Source organism: Vulpes vulpes, chromosome 15 (genome assembly GCF_048418805.1).
Source record: "Vulpes vulpes isolate BD-2025 chromosome 15, VulVul3, whole genome shotgun sequence".
NCBI classification, from domain to species: Eukaryota; Metazoa; Chordata; class Mammalia; order Carnivora; family Canidae; genus Vulpes; species Vulpes vulpes.
Genome location: NC_132794.1, coordinates 68,865,630 through 68,878,865, shown reverse-complemented (window position 1 = coordinate 68,878,865; position 13,236 = coordinate 68,865,630). Strand labels below are relative to the sequence as shown.

The following is a 13,236-nucleotide window of genomic DNA, read 5'->3' as shown; positions in this document are numbered from 1 at the left end:
TGACTAGACTACCATTTTGGACAGCATATTTCCATCACAAAAAGTTTTACTAAACAGTGCAAATCTAGCCCAAGCCCCCATAAATTAGAAATCTATGGCTAGGATAAGTTAAGAGACTTAACCAAGATAACACAAGCTAGCTAAAGTTACCATCTGTTCTAGAATCCAACTCTCTCAACGCTAGTTCAGATATTTGTTTTGCACTACTATGCCTTTAAGATACCATTAGTCCTTGAGACAGTTATTCTCAAATAGTTCCTGACACTCTTATAGTTTTTGAATAAAAATATGGAGATGAGGATACTTGTGCATATTTATTTAATGAGTACAGAAGTTGAAACTCCCTTCTCTTTACTAAATCTTTAAGCTAGAATGCAGCTTTGGAAGATGGGCCAAACTTACAGCTTTTCATTCCATACAGGGAGTTGTACTCGCTTCAGCTTCAAAAACATGGTCTTATAGCCCTGTAACTTCTGTCTTTCTGATTTGGTGGTGGTGGGGGGTGTCTTTCTGATATTCTGGTAAAAGACCAGACTGATTTCAGAGATATTTTAAGAGCAACTGGAGTGGGAAAGTGAACCCAGAGAAACGATATCACAACTTTTTAGCAGCAGAATCCCCTTCAAATATAGTTTCACAAAGAAGCCTAACATATAAATCACCCCAAAGTAGAACTATTCTGGGTTGTATGTGGTGGGGTAGCAAAGGTGGGGCCTGAGGCCTGCCCACTCAGCACCCCATACTCCTCTTATGACTGCTTCTGAGGCTCCTCCATGCTCAAGTTCCTCAGAATATAACTTCAAACCATTTCCTTTGAAAACACCTAAGGTTCTATCTCTGACTTTTATAATTTCAAAAGATTGGTGGTGGAAGACAAGGAAGGAAGGGAGGGAGGGAGGGAGGGAGGGAAAGAAGAAAAAGAAGCAAGCAAGTGAGCAAGCAAACTCTTATTATTTTTAGTTAGTACATACCAAATGAACCTGAGAGAGGTTACCAAAAAATTATATTTTTATCTACATATCTAAAATGCAAGGGCACAAGGCAGAGGCAGTTTAATCAAATATTCATCTATTATTTTACTTTTCGTATGAAGACTGAACTAGTTCTTGGGTGAAATAAAATGATATATAAAATGCAATTTCTGGCTTTAGCTATCTTATAGTTTAATAAAGTAGAAAAGACACCTAGGAATCCTAGGTGGAAGGACGCCTGAGTGGCTCAGCAGTTGAGCATCTGCTTTTGGCTCAGGGCGTGATCCCAGAGTCCCAGGATGGAGTCCTGCATTGGGCTTCCTGCATGGAGCCTGCTTCTCCCTCTGCCTATGTCTCTGCCTCTCTCTCTCTCTCTCTCTCTCTCTCTCTCTCTCTCGGTCTCACGAATAAAATTAAAAAAAAAAAAAAAAAAAAGGAATCCTAGGTGGAAACTAGTAAGGATAGGCTTATATTTACTGTAGTCCTAAAAGGCCGCAAGAGAGAATATAGAACAAAAAAAATGTTTGAAGTAATGGCTGAAGACTCCCAAAATTTGAAAAAACACAAAATTACAGATTCAAGAAGATGAATAAACCCCTAAAAAGGATAAACACAAAGAAATCCATATCAGATACATCACAATCATAATCAAATTCAGAAAAGTAAACAGGGGAAAGTGACACATTACTTATAGGGGAACAATGACTTAAGTGATTACATATTTCTTAGACACCATGGAGGCTATAAAAAGGAAACAGAGCATTTTTAAAGTGTAAGAAGAAAAGAAATACAAACCTAGATGTCTGTATCCAGAAAAAAATATCTTTTAGAATTAAGGTGAAATAAAGACATTCTCAGAGAATTAATAGCCAAAAGAATTAGGAAGAGATTCTTCAGACAGACGGAAAACAAGAGAGATACAACTGGAACACCAGGAATGAAGAAAAAGCAACAGAAATATTAATTATATGGGTAAAAGTAATAAACTATTCTCCTGAGGTTTTTTTTTTTAAGATTTTATTTATTTATTCATAGAGACAGAGAGAAAGAGAGAGAGAGAGAGAGGCAGAGAAGCAGAGGGAGAAGAAGGGACCATGCAGAGAGCCTGACGAGGGACTCGATCCAGGGTCTCCAGGATCACACCCTGGGCTGCAGGCGGCGCTAAACCACTGTGCCACTGGGGCTGCCCTCTCTTGAGTTTTTAAAGTATGTATCACATGACTGAAAGGGAAAATTCTCTAAAAATTGTCTGATGGGGTTTTCAATGTATTAAATGTAATTCATAAGACCAGGAGTTTACAAACTTTTTTAGTAAAAGACTACACAGTGAATATTTTTTACTCTGCAGGCCATATGGTCTTTGTTGTAATACTCTGCCACTCTAGTGCAAAGTGGCTGAAAATACATGAAATGAATATGCCTAGGTTCCAGTTAAACTTTATCTATGGGCAATAAAATTTGGATTTCATATCATCTTCACAAGAATAATATTCCTGTTTTGATTTTTTTCAACTGTTAAAAAACATTACCTGTTTTTGGCAATGAGCATAAGACAATTACAACATAAAGAAGGGAGGGGAAAGGGTCTTACATAGTGGTAAGATTTCTACATTCCGCTTGAGGTAGTAAAAACGTTCCAATTTTAAGTAGACTGTGGAAAATTGAATACATATATTATAATCCCCAAAATAACCAGTAAAAACTATACAAAAAGATGAAGAATAGGGGTGCCTGGGTGTAGGGTCATGAGTTCAAGGCTAATGTTGGCCTCCACGTTGAGTGTGGAGCTTGCTTAAAAAAAAAAAGATGAAGAATTAAAATTAAGAGTCAGAAATAACTCTAGGGAGGTGTGAGCCTAGAAAACAGGTAGAATGGTAATATAGTAAAACAGGTTGTAAAAGTAGGCGTAATAAAGAGAAACAGAAGAGGGAAAGAAGCAAAATTTCAGGAAAAAGATTATTCTTTTTTAAACACTCTGAATTTAAGAAATCAGCTTCTGGTGATGTATAAAATGGGATTAGCCAAAAGGTCAAGTCTAGAGATAAAGATTTGGAGATTGTTCATATAAGGGAGACAGCTGGAGCCATGAATATAAAAGACTGCACTTCCTAAAAGAAGGCTGCTGAAGCAATGACTTCTGGGATTTGCGACGTATGAAGGTTATGCAAAGTAGAGCAGCAGAGCAAACTACCTGCTTCCCCTTCTTCCTTTGTGTGGGAAAACAATGTATCTAGTTAAAATACTACATTTCCTTGCAGAAAGGGTAGCCAATGAGATGTAGGCAGAAGTCTTAGATCTGGATTCTGGGAAAGCTTGTCAAAGGGAAACAGATTAGGTGGATGGCAGAAACTACTTATCTCCTTCATTTTCAATCCTGGAAAGTAAATGTGATGTCTAGAGCTACATTAGAAATCTTGCAATGAAGATCTAACTTTAAGGATCCTGGAACACTGATGACATTAGAAGTCATCACACTAACCCTGCACTGCCTACCATCAGAGTTTTCTTATATTAAATCATTATTACTTCATATTCTGTTCCTAGGAGTCAAATCCCATTCTTAATGCAATGCTTCAACTTTCCCCACTATGGCATACATAGTACATGAAAATAATATATGTGGATAAGGCTGCTTGTCTAGGAGAAAGGAGTGGGGCACCAGTTGCCAAAGGCCCTCGCTAAAGGCCAACAGAACAGAACCGACCAATATTTCAGCACCCTAAAACCCTTCTGGAATTTCTGACCTAATAAATACAAGGAGGAAGTACTGACACAAAGAAAATAACCAGTCAAAAAGACAAATGAGATTTTTGAGAGGTATGATAATGACAAGAGAGAGAGTTTCAAGAATAGAGAAATAGTAGAGCTTCTAAAAGTCTAGGGCAGACTGAGAAAAGACCTTTGGAAAATTCATTGGTATAAGATTATTTCAGTCAAATGGTGGCAGAAGAAATCTGATGGCAAGAAGGTGCATGATACCGAGTAGGTAAAAAGAGATTGTAAACAGCAGTAGCAAGCAGTGATGAAAAGGAGAGAGGTCAATAGTTCAAAGGGGTAGCAAGGATGAGGAAAATACTTTCACCGTAAAAAACTGTTGCAGAGGGAAAGAATTTAAATACAAGGGGGAAGAATAAAGACGAAGAAGAAAGAATAGATAAATTCATGGTATAAAGTCTTAAAGAATCTTCAGAATAAGGAGAGAAAAAGGAAATAATAGGACATAAAAATACATTTTAAGAAAGAAGAGGGAAGCTGGGAGGGTTCAGGTGGGAGTCTTTGATCCTAGCTGCTTAAGAGCATGAAAAGAAAATGAATTGGGCTAATGAATGAATCTTGAGAATGAGGTTAAGCATTGAGAAATGTGAATGTAACAGGGTGATATGAAGGGATTGCTAAGCAGTACTGCAAGCTCAACGTTAAGTCAGCTAGCATATACTTGCATCCAAAGCAACTGGATTTTGTGAATTCTTCCACTTGTCAGACTAGGATCAGGAGTTGAAAAATGCAGGTGGAGATCCCCTGAATGGGAGACTGGCAAGAGAAGTAGTTTTGTTTTTCTGAGAAAACAAATTTATAAAAGTGTATAATGAAGTTTCATCATTAGTATTAATATTTTTTAGTTTTGATTTATGAAACTGTTCATTTTCAAAATATAATAGCCAATGGTTCTCCTATTTTTCACTCCAGTGTTCTTGCCACCATACCACAAATTCTTCCAGAAAGCACATTGCTAAAGTAATGCTACACTTAGTGTAAAAAGAAAACCTATAGCATCTCCTGGAATTCTTAAAAAAGAAAACCTATAGCATCTCCTGGAATTCTTAAAGTTAGCCTTGCCTTTCTTAAAAACACCATAGAAGCCAGGAAGCAATTTTGTCTCAGCAAAAGAATATGTTCTGCCTTAAAGATTCTTATACATTGGGACATCGGCCTTCGGCTCAGGGTGTGATCCTGGAGTTCCAGGATCAGGTCCTGCATCGGGCTCCTGCATGGAGCCTGCTTCGCCTCCCTCTGCCTATGCCTCTGCCTCTCTCTCTCTCTCTGGCTCTCATGAGTAAATATATAAACTCTTAAAAAAAAAAAAGAATAATAAAATCTTTAAAAAAAAAAGAATAAAATCTTAAAAAAATAATATCTTTTTGTTTATTTTATTTATTTATTCATGAGAACCAGAGAGAGAGAGAGGCAGAGGCACAGGCAGAGGGAGGCGAAGCACGCTCCATGCAAGAGCCTGATGAGGACCCGATGCGGGACATGATCCCGGAACTCCGGGACCACGCCCTGAGCAGAAGGCAGATGCTCAACCACTGGGCCACTCAGTGTACCCCCCACAAAAAAAATACTCTTATACATTGTTTCCAGGACCCTGGGTTAAAGTATGCCTTGTGAACTAGGAATGGACTTGGAACCCTGTTCTTTTGATTTTTTTTTTTTTTTAAGTGGCTCCACCTCCAGCATAGAGCCCATGGTGGGGAATGAACTCAGGACCTCACTGAGATCAAGACCTGAGCTGAGAAAAAGAGTTGGATGCTTAACCAACTGAGCCACCCAGGTACCCCTGATATTTTTATTTGAAGTGAGGTGGGACAAAATGAAATCAGGTAGAATCAGACCTCTGCAGAAGTGTTAAGTCTCAAAAAAGCCAAAGAAAACATTCCAAGTTATACTTGAGTCTTAAAAGTCCTAAGGTTGAGCCTAGTCAAGTAAGATCTTTACAGTGCTAGCTGAATTATGAACAGCCTAAAAAGAGGTAGAATCTGCAGGAATTTAAAGATGTTTCCAAGGCAAGGTTTGCACTGAAAGCTAGGAAAGAAAGAAGCAACACTACAGGACAGGTAGGCAAAGAAACGAGGAAGAATTGAGGTCCTGACCCCTACACCTGTTCCCAGCAAGAAGGCTCAGTTCTACAAGGACCTCATGATCCTCCATTTCCCTCAGAGGCCAAACATTCACAGCTTCTCTCTAAGCTCTAAGGATTTTTCCATTTGAAGATAGTAGTTTTGCTATCTTTGCTGGGCAAAGAGACAGACAGAAGTACAAAGTGTCAGGTAGCAGACAAAAAGCCCAGAAGGCTGAAGGATTTTTTAAAAAAGTATCCATATATAGTTCTTATTATTAACTTGAGGACAGACTCAGTATACTAGATCTTATAGATCTGCAGAGAATGATCTTTGCAGGAAATCTCTGTCACCTGAAGATGAAAAGGAATGTAAACCAACTCTGATCCCAATTCAGACCTTTACCAACTGACAGTTCAGGTGAAGGCCCTCTGGGAGGGTCAGAAAGCAGAGTAGAGTATATAATTGCAGAACAGTTCTCTTTCCCTTGTGATGAATGAAAAAGAAAGAGGAAAGGTACTAGGCCCTGAAATGCAATATAATAAACGGGAGAAAATATGATATTAAAAAGTAAGAGAACTAAAAATCTTATAGGTATAAATTAGAGTGATCTCAAATCTGGTGACAGCAGTATGTATTCTGAGTTTCAGAGACGGTCTAGAATTTTGTAAAGTATTTGATATGGTTTCTAATTTCATACTATTTTAGTATCCATTTGATATATGTTAACATAGATCTAGAAATAGCAATGACTAGAGGCACCTGGGTGGCTCAGTAGGTTAAGTGTCTGCCTCCAGCAAGGGTCATGATCCCAGGGTCCTGGGCATGGAGCCGCACATCAGCAAGGAGTCTGCTTCTCCCTTTGCCCCTCCCCTGCTCATGCTTGCTCATTCTCTCTCTCTCTGAAATAAATAAAATCTTTTAAAAAATAATTTAGAAATGACAATGACTAGATGTAAGCATTCATTCAAATAGTCTTGAAGGCCTACCACAGGTGCCAAGTATTAAGTAATAGATATTCAATGATGAGCAAAACAGTCCCTGAGCTCACAGAATTCTAAAACATGGAAGAGACAGACATTATTAGAAAAATAAAATTATATAAAATTACAAACTGTGATAACTATTGTGAAATAAACTGCAGGGTGCATTCAAAATGTGTAACAGGGGAACTTGGTAATAAGCTGTCAGGTACAACCAGAGAGCCTTTCAGAAGAAATAATTTAAAAAGTGTGTGTGTGTGTGTGTGTGTTAGCGTGCACGCACGCTAACATTTCCTTGGCAGGGAGGGAGAACAGGGATCCTCAGATAAAAAGGTATCCATTGTTCTCAGGAGAGTAAAAGGGTTAGCCTCATTTTCCTGCAAAGTTTTTGTCAAGTTCACATATATGAAAAGTATCTTGTCCTTGGAGAAAAGTCACCATTATGAAGATGGATAGAATAAATAGGTAGGAAATTGATGTCTTCTATCTTCAATATATTGAGGCAACAGGCCCTGAAGGTTGCTTGGTGTCACAGAGCTGTGGTCTGGACATGTTTGTTATTCCAACAGACTCTGTGGCTTTTTAGATGTTTGGCCATAGGCCGATGATTTTTAAAATTAGAGATAGCCACTTGTGATTTCCAGATTGTATACTGAATACACCTATCCAGAGTCAACTTCTAGGGTCAACCTCTCTCTCCATTGTCTCTGCATCAGTTTCTAACACAATAGGATTTTTTTTTCCTGGCATTACAGTCTCAGGCACACTATAAAACCTCATCAGCAATGTTATTCTGAAAGCTGAAGCTTTACTATATTGCTGTTTAACAATGAGAAAGCCAAAAAACCACAGAATTTTTTATATATATCACCTCAATGCGTACTGCACGATAGACTTTAAATAAATACTGAATCACAACAAAATATTCAGAGGAATAAACTTTGATTAGAAAGACCAGAATGAAACACCTGAATTTCCACAGGCAAACTGACAAGATAGCTTATGATAATTAGAAATAATGAGCTGTGCTCCTCTGGGCCTCTACACTCCAGAGTGAGGATGCTTTGAAAGTCTGGTTACTGATGCAGAGACCTGATGGGACTGTGAGGCCCAGCCTCTCTTTAAACCACACATTCTTTAACAAGAACTTGGATTTTTTTACAAAAAGAATGTATGTGCTGAAATCAAATTGCCACAGATGGTACCAAGGGATCAGAAATACCTGGTGAAGTCCCTTTACACCCCTATTTTTTCAGGTTTATGAACTTCCAAAATAGAAGAGATTCTGTTCTCAGGGACAAATGGAACATACTAGAAGTCTGGATGTTAGCCTCAGGCAGAAGCACCCTACAGTGAGCCAACTGCTTAGTGGATGCCTGAAAACAAGACCATGTGAACATTTCCCTGTTGCCTAGGCCTATAAAATCTGTACTAAGTGACAGATGCATCAAGTGGTGTGGGTGGCTGGGCAAAGAGGCAACCAGTGGGAAGTTGCTGGCTGCACTGCCAGGTGTTAAAAAAAGGCAAGAGCTGCATATTCAATGAGCCAACACCAAGTCAATTTAAGGGTGACTATTTTCTGTTTCCTTGACTCCAACAGCTGTCTTTTCATTATTTTATTCTCTTCAAGCCTGACCCAAAAGTTCATTTACATTCAAATTCTCCCATATAAAATGGTAAAGAGGAATATGGAGAGTACAGACACAGTTTGAATTACCTGGCAAGTACTTATCAAATGACTGCTTAAATAGCAGGGCTAACACTGTTGATAGCTATGAAGGGGAGATAATTAATTTTAAAAAGTGGTAATCTTGAGAAGCTGGATGATTTCACCAAGAAGTATGCTGCAATCCTCTGGATAGGTATCACCAGCAGACTATGGTCACTTAAGACTCCTAAAAAATAATTGGTGTTGTTTACAACAATAAGCCCATGTTGGCAGAAGTAGGTTGAGAAGGGATGGGAAAGTCACATATAGCACTTACCATCTTCTGTTTCCTGCCACACGATGCCCTCGAGGTTGACACTTGTCCCAGGTTCACAGGGGCCCAGGCACTCAGGCTCTGTAGCTAGAGCCACATCACATGTGTTGACCCCAACTGATCGGGTACGAACCATGATCTGCTCACAGGGGGATGAGATGTCATTACTGACCACTGGTACCAAAAGGTGCAGTGGTAGCACCGCCGGTGTAGAGACAGGGGACTCCATCTGTGAGGAAAGAAAAGTAGTAGCTGAGTTGCAGAGAGAACATTTAGAGGAAATACCTTCTCTATTTAATCTAGTCCTACATTCTTTCCTGCCAGTGTGGAAGGCTCTAAATATAAGACTTTGGTCCTTCCTTTCAAGTTCCAGCTCATGATACCACCACATATCTAGTGGTTTATATGAGTGTACCCTGTGGTAGGTGCAGCTCGATTTCTTATTAATGATCTTTCTCATAAACTGTGCTTAGCTAAAAGTGTATTAAAAAATCCTGTCTCATTTGAAAATCTCTAGTGACAGAGAACCACATCCAGATTTCAACAATATTAGAGCACACAGACTGATGAGAAAGAAAAGCCTTCTATGGCATGTTCCATTGCCACCACTGTTTCCCACCAATCTATCATTTGGCAAATAATACATTAATTAGGTATAAAATCCAAGAACATGGGTAGGGATAAAGAAGGGGAGAAAATAACCAGATCCTAGGAATGTTACTTCAAGACTAGTGCTTTAATTCATCTTTAGCTAGGTGGACATCTACTTAAAAGTTATAGGAGGGCTAGGAGCAACCTGATGGGGGTTTCTAACCTGTAGAGATTACAACAGTGACTAACTAGTTAATGAGAATAGCATTTTGGAGCCTGAATCTAACATCAAATTTATCTTTAAGAAACAGCAGGTGCTGTTACTATCCAGAAGCCAATTCATGGCAGTCTGCAGATGAAGTTGATTATGCACACACAGAAATAGGAGAACACAAAAACCAGAAATCTACCTCTAGAATTCGAACCTCTCACACGAATGCAGTTTCTTAGAAACCAAGAATTCAACATATCAACAGTTAAAAGTTATAATAAAGAGGGTAATAATCCCTTAACTTTTTAAAATCCTAGCATTTATCAGACTGATGAAAGTACTCTGAGTCTATAGGGCCCAAATCCTAACTGAACACAGTGTCCTGCACATGCAACAGTGCTCAATTCACACACTGACAAATCTTCCCTGAAGATTAAGTATGACACCAATCAACAGACTTAAAAATGAGAGTCAAGGATTGGAACCTTCTTCCCCTTGTGAAATATTTTTTTTCTTAAAGGTTTATTTATTTCAAGAGACGGGGGGTTGGGGGAAGAGCAAGCACAAGTGAGCGGGGGAGGGACAGAGGAAAAGAATCTCAAGTAGACTCCCTGATGAGCTCAGAGCCCTAGGTGGGGTAGGGCTGAGAGGCAGGGCTCTGTACCATGAGAGGCAGGGCTCTGTACCATGACCGTGAGATCATGACCTATGCCAAAATCAAGAGTCAGATGCTCAAATGACTGAGCCACCAGGTGCCCCATAAAAGATTTTTTAGTACAGTTTGAGTACTCCTTCAATGGACCTACATCCAGACAGCCACAAATGCATCCATAATCCAAGCTACTAGACAGTTATGCAACAGAACTCTGGTTTTACAGAATCACCACTGCTCTACCTATAATCTACTTCTCTCCTCCTGACACATACACACACTCCTGGTCTCAGATACTACTCTAGAAGCTGAGATCTGGGTATTGCCTCTACTCTATGCAGTTAGCTCTCCATTTTTTGGCTTAGAAGTCACTGTTATTTGTGAATCATCACTGCCAGATTCCACTGAATGCTAGAATATGGATTTTTTTAAAAGATTTTATTTATTTATTCATCACACACACACACACACACACACACACACACACACACACACACACAGAGGCAGAGACACAGACAGAGGAGAAGCAGGCTCCATACAGGGAGCCCGATGTGGGACTTGATCCCGGGACTCCAGGATCACGCCCTGGGCCGAAGGCAGGCACCAAACCGCTGAGCCACCCAGGAATCCCTTAGAACATAGATTCTGATGAATTCTGGTACCTGAGAAGCTGCCAAAACATTATCCCTATCTGCTTGTTGGCATGCATCCAACTCCTATCCCCCTCCCCATATGTCCCTAACTCCACCTCTTTTATAAAATGAAATGGAAGTCAAAACCCATATAGTGAATTTTCTGCATTATGGTCAATGCCAAAAGGCATTTTTGCTTTCTTTTTGCACTTCTGAAAATCAGGCATTCATCATTTAATTTGGCAACCTTCTTGGGATGTGGTAGGTCCCTGAAAGACCTTTAAAATTTTTATGCACAGATCAGAAAGTAAAAACAGAAAACATAAGCTCAACTCTTTACTACCCCTGTGTATAGCTGAAATCTGAGTCTGATCATCAAGCTCTTTCAGGAACTCTTCAAGAAGGTTGCTCATATCTCTTTGGAAGGAAGTTTCCTGGAGATTTTACCCTTGAGAATTACTAAAAAGAGAAAATTAGATACAGAGTACACAGATCATCTTTACTCTTGGCCTCACCTCTGTTTTGTATTTTTTCTCCTGGGGAAGACCTGAGACAAAAACAATTTCACAATCAGTATATGCATTTTCTTTGCTTAGAGTTTGTTGTCTTTTTTTATATCATTCTTTTACTAGCAAGAGAAACTCCTTCAAGGTCTTCTTTCTTGGATACAGATTGGCCTGAACCTTAAGTCACTCCTCTGAACTTTCTGACTACCTCACTTGAGCATGTCTTGTTGCAACCTGTTCCATTGATGAGACAGCAATCCTAAACACAGAAGTTATATATATATATATACACACACACACACACACACACACACACACACACTCTCCCTGGGGACTTACATATGTATATATATTCCCTACATATACATATATTCTCTCTATATATACATATATTCTCTCTCTCTCTCAGGCATCAAGGACAGCTGTTTCTAGAACTGGTTTCATTTCCTGCTAGGTTATGCAGTGCCTCTGGGAAGCCAAGGAGAAGGGAAGCTACTAACACTGTAAATAAAACCAAGCCCCCAGTTCTGTACAGGCAGATCCTGAAAACATCTAAGATGTAAGTAAGAGACACTCTTGTTGCACTCAGTTTGCCAAATTAAACCCTGCTACAGAATATGTACAGAGAAGGAACTTAGCAGAAATGATTAAATAGAAAAACAGAATTAATATACAAAGCTGATTAACATGTATACAGACCAAACTACTCTTATTGGTCAGAGGTACTAAGTAGAATTCAAGATCTCTGTGTGAGGATGACTTTATTTAGTCAGTTAATTAAAAGATTTTTTGAGGGGTGGGAAGAAGTAAAGAAATCCACCTATGGGTTTAGAACCACTCAGTTTCCTACTTTGCAACAGAAATCTGAGGAGAAATCATAGAGCAGCACAATAATGTTTAATTACAGCTCAAGCTCTGCTAATTACCATTTGGTCACGTCTATAATCTACATTAAGCCATAGTGCATAATAAGCAGCTCTGTGATATTCATCTAATAACCTAGGTGGCTTTATGGGATTTCATATTCTACTATTCACTGGAACTAACACAGCTTCATTTACCGCTCTCCAGGAAAGGATAAAAATCAGAAAAGGACTTATTTTGCCACCTTTTCCATATACCTAGGATTGTCAAGAGACTGGTGCCAGCAGGGAAAATTAAGTAACGGGAATATAAAAAGTTAAGGTCATTAAATATCTTAATAGCTACAACAACAATAAAAGCTGGGCCAATTCTTGGTCTCTGAAATGCCAAGGAGTGCCACCAGGGCTCCTGGGATTCACTGAATGGGGAGATAAAACAACAAAACAAAAGAAAAACCTGAAAAGAGACAGAGAATTTAAAAATGGAAATATCTTAAGTTTCCCAATAGTTCATGTCCTTTATTTTTTAATTCAATTCACCTTTAGATATTAGTCTTAATAGCACCTATTAGAGATCTAAGTGCTGATAGGCAGGTGACACAGAAATGAGGACTGGAGAGAATAAAGAAAGGCCAGAGCCATTAATCTCCCCTCAAGAAGTAATTATACACTGACTTCAGCTGCCTCCCACACATGAGAGGAACTGATGGAAGAAAAATTTCAAGGCTGCAACATAATTTGGGGGGATAGAAAACGTAGCAAAGAAATGTTTGGGACAGATCTTTCCCCGTCCCCTTCACAAATATGAGTCTGATATCTTCACCTTCACAGTCAAAGGTGGAGAGGAAGACTGTTCTACTGACAACTGCTATAACTCTAAGAAACTCCCTTTATCCAAGAATGAAAGATAATCGGAGATAATGGTTAGATAAATGTTCAGATTTATTCAGAATGATCAGAGAGGATTATATAGAAAGCAGAATGTCATCAAATATACATTAATAGCT

The 13,236-nt window shown here is 39.0% G+C and overlaps 1 protein-coding gene across 3 annotated transcripts in view; it reads right to left on the bottom strand.

The window, feature by feature from the left end:
• Positions 1-13,236, bottom strand: part of ZNF609 (zinc finger protein 609) — a 209,770-nt gene that overhangs the window by 46,834 nt on the left and 149,700 nt on the right. For all 3 annotated transcript variants that reach the window (XM_072738787.1, XM_072738784.1, XM_072738785.1), the window contains one exon: positions 8,778-9,003. In XM_072738787.1, coding sequence (XP_072594888.1) covers positions 8,778-9,003 — 226 coding nt within the window. The remainder of the gene's footprint in view (positions 1-8,777; positions 9,004-13,236) is intronic.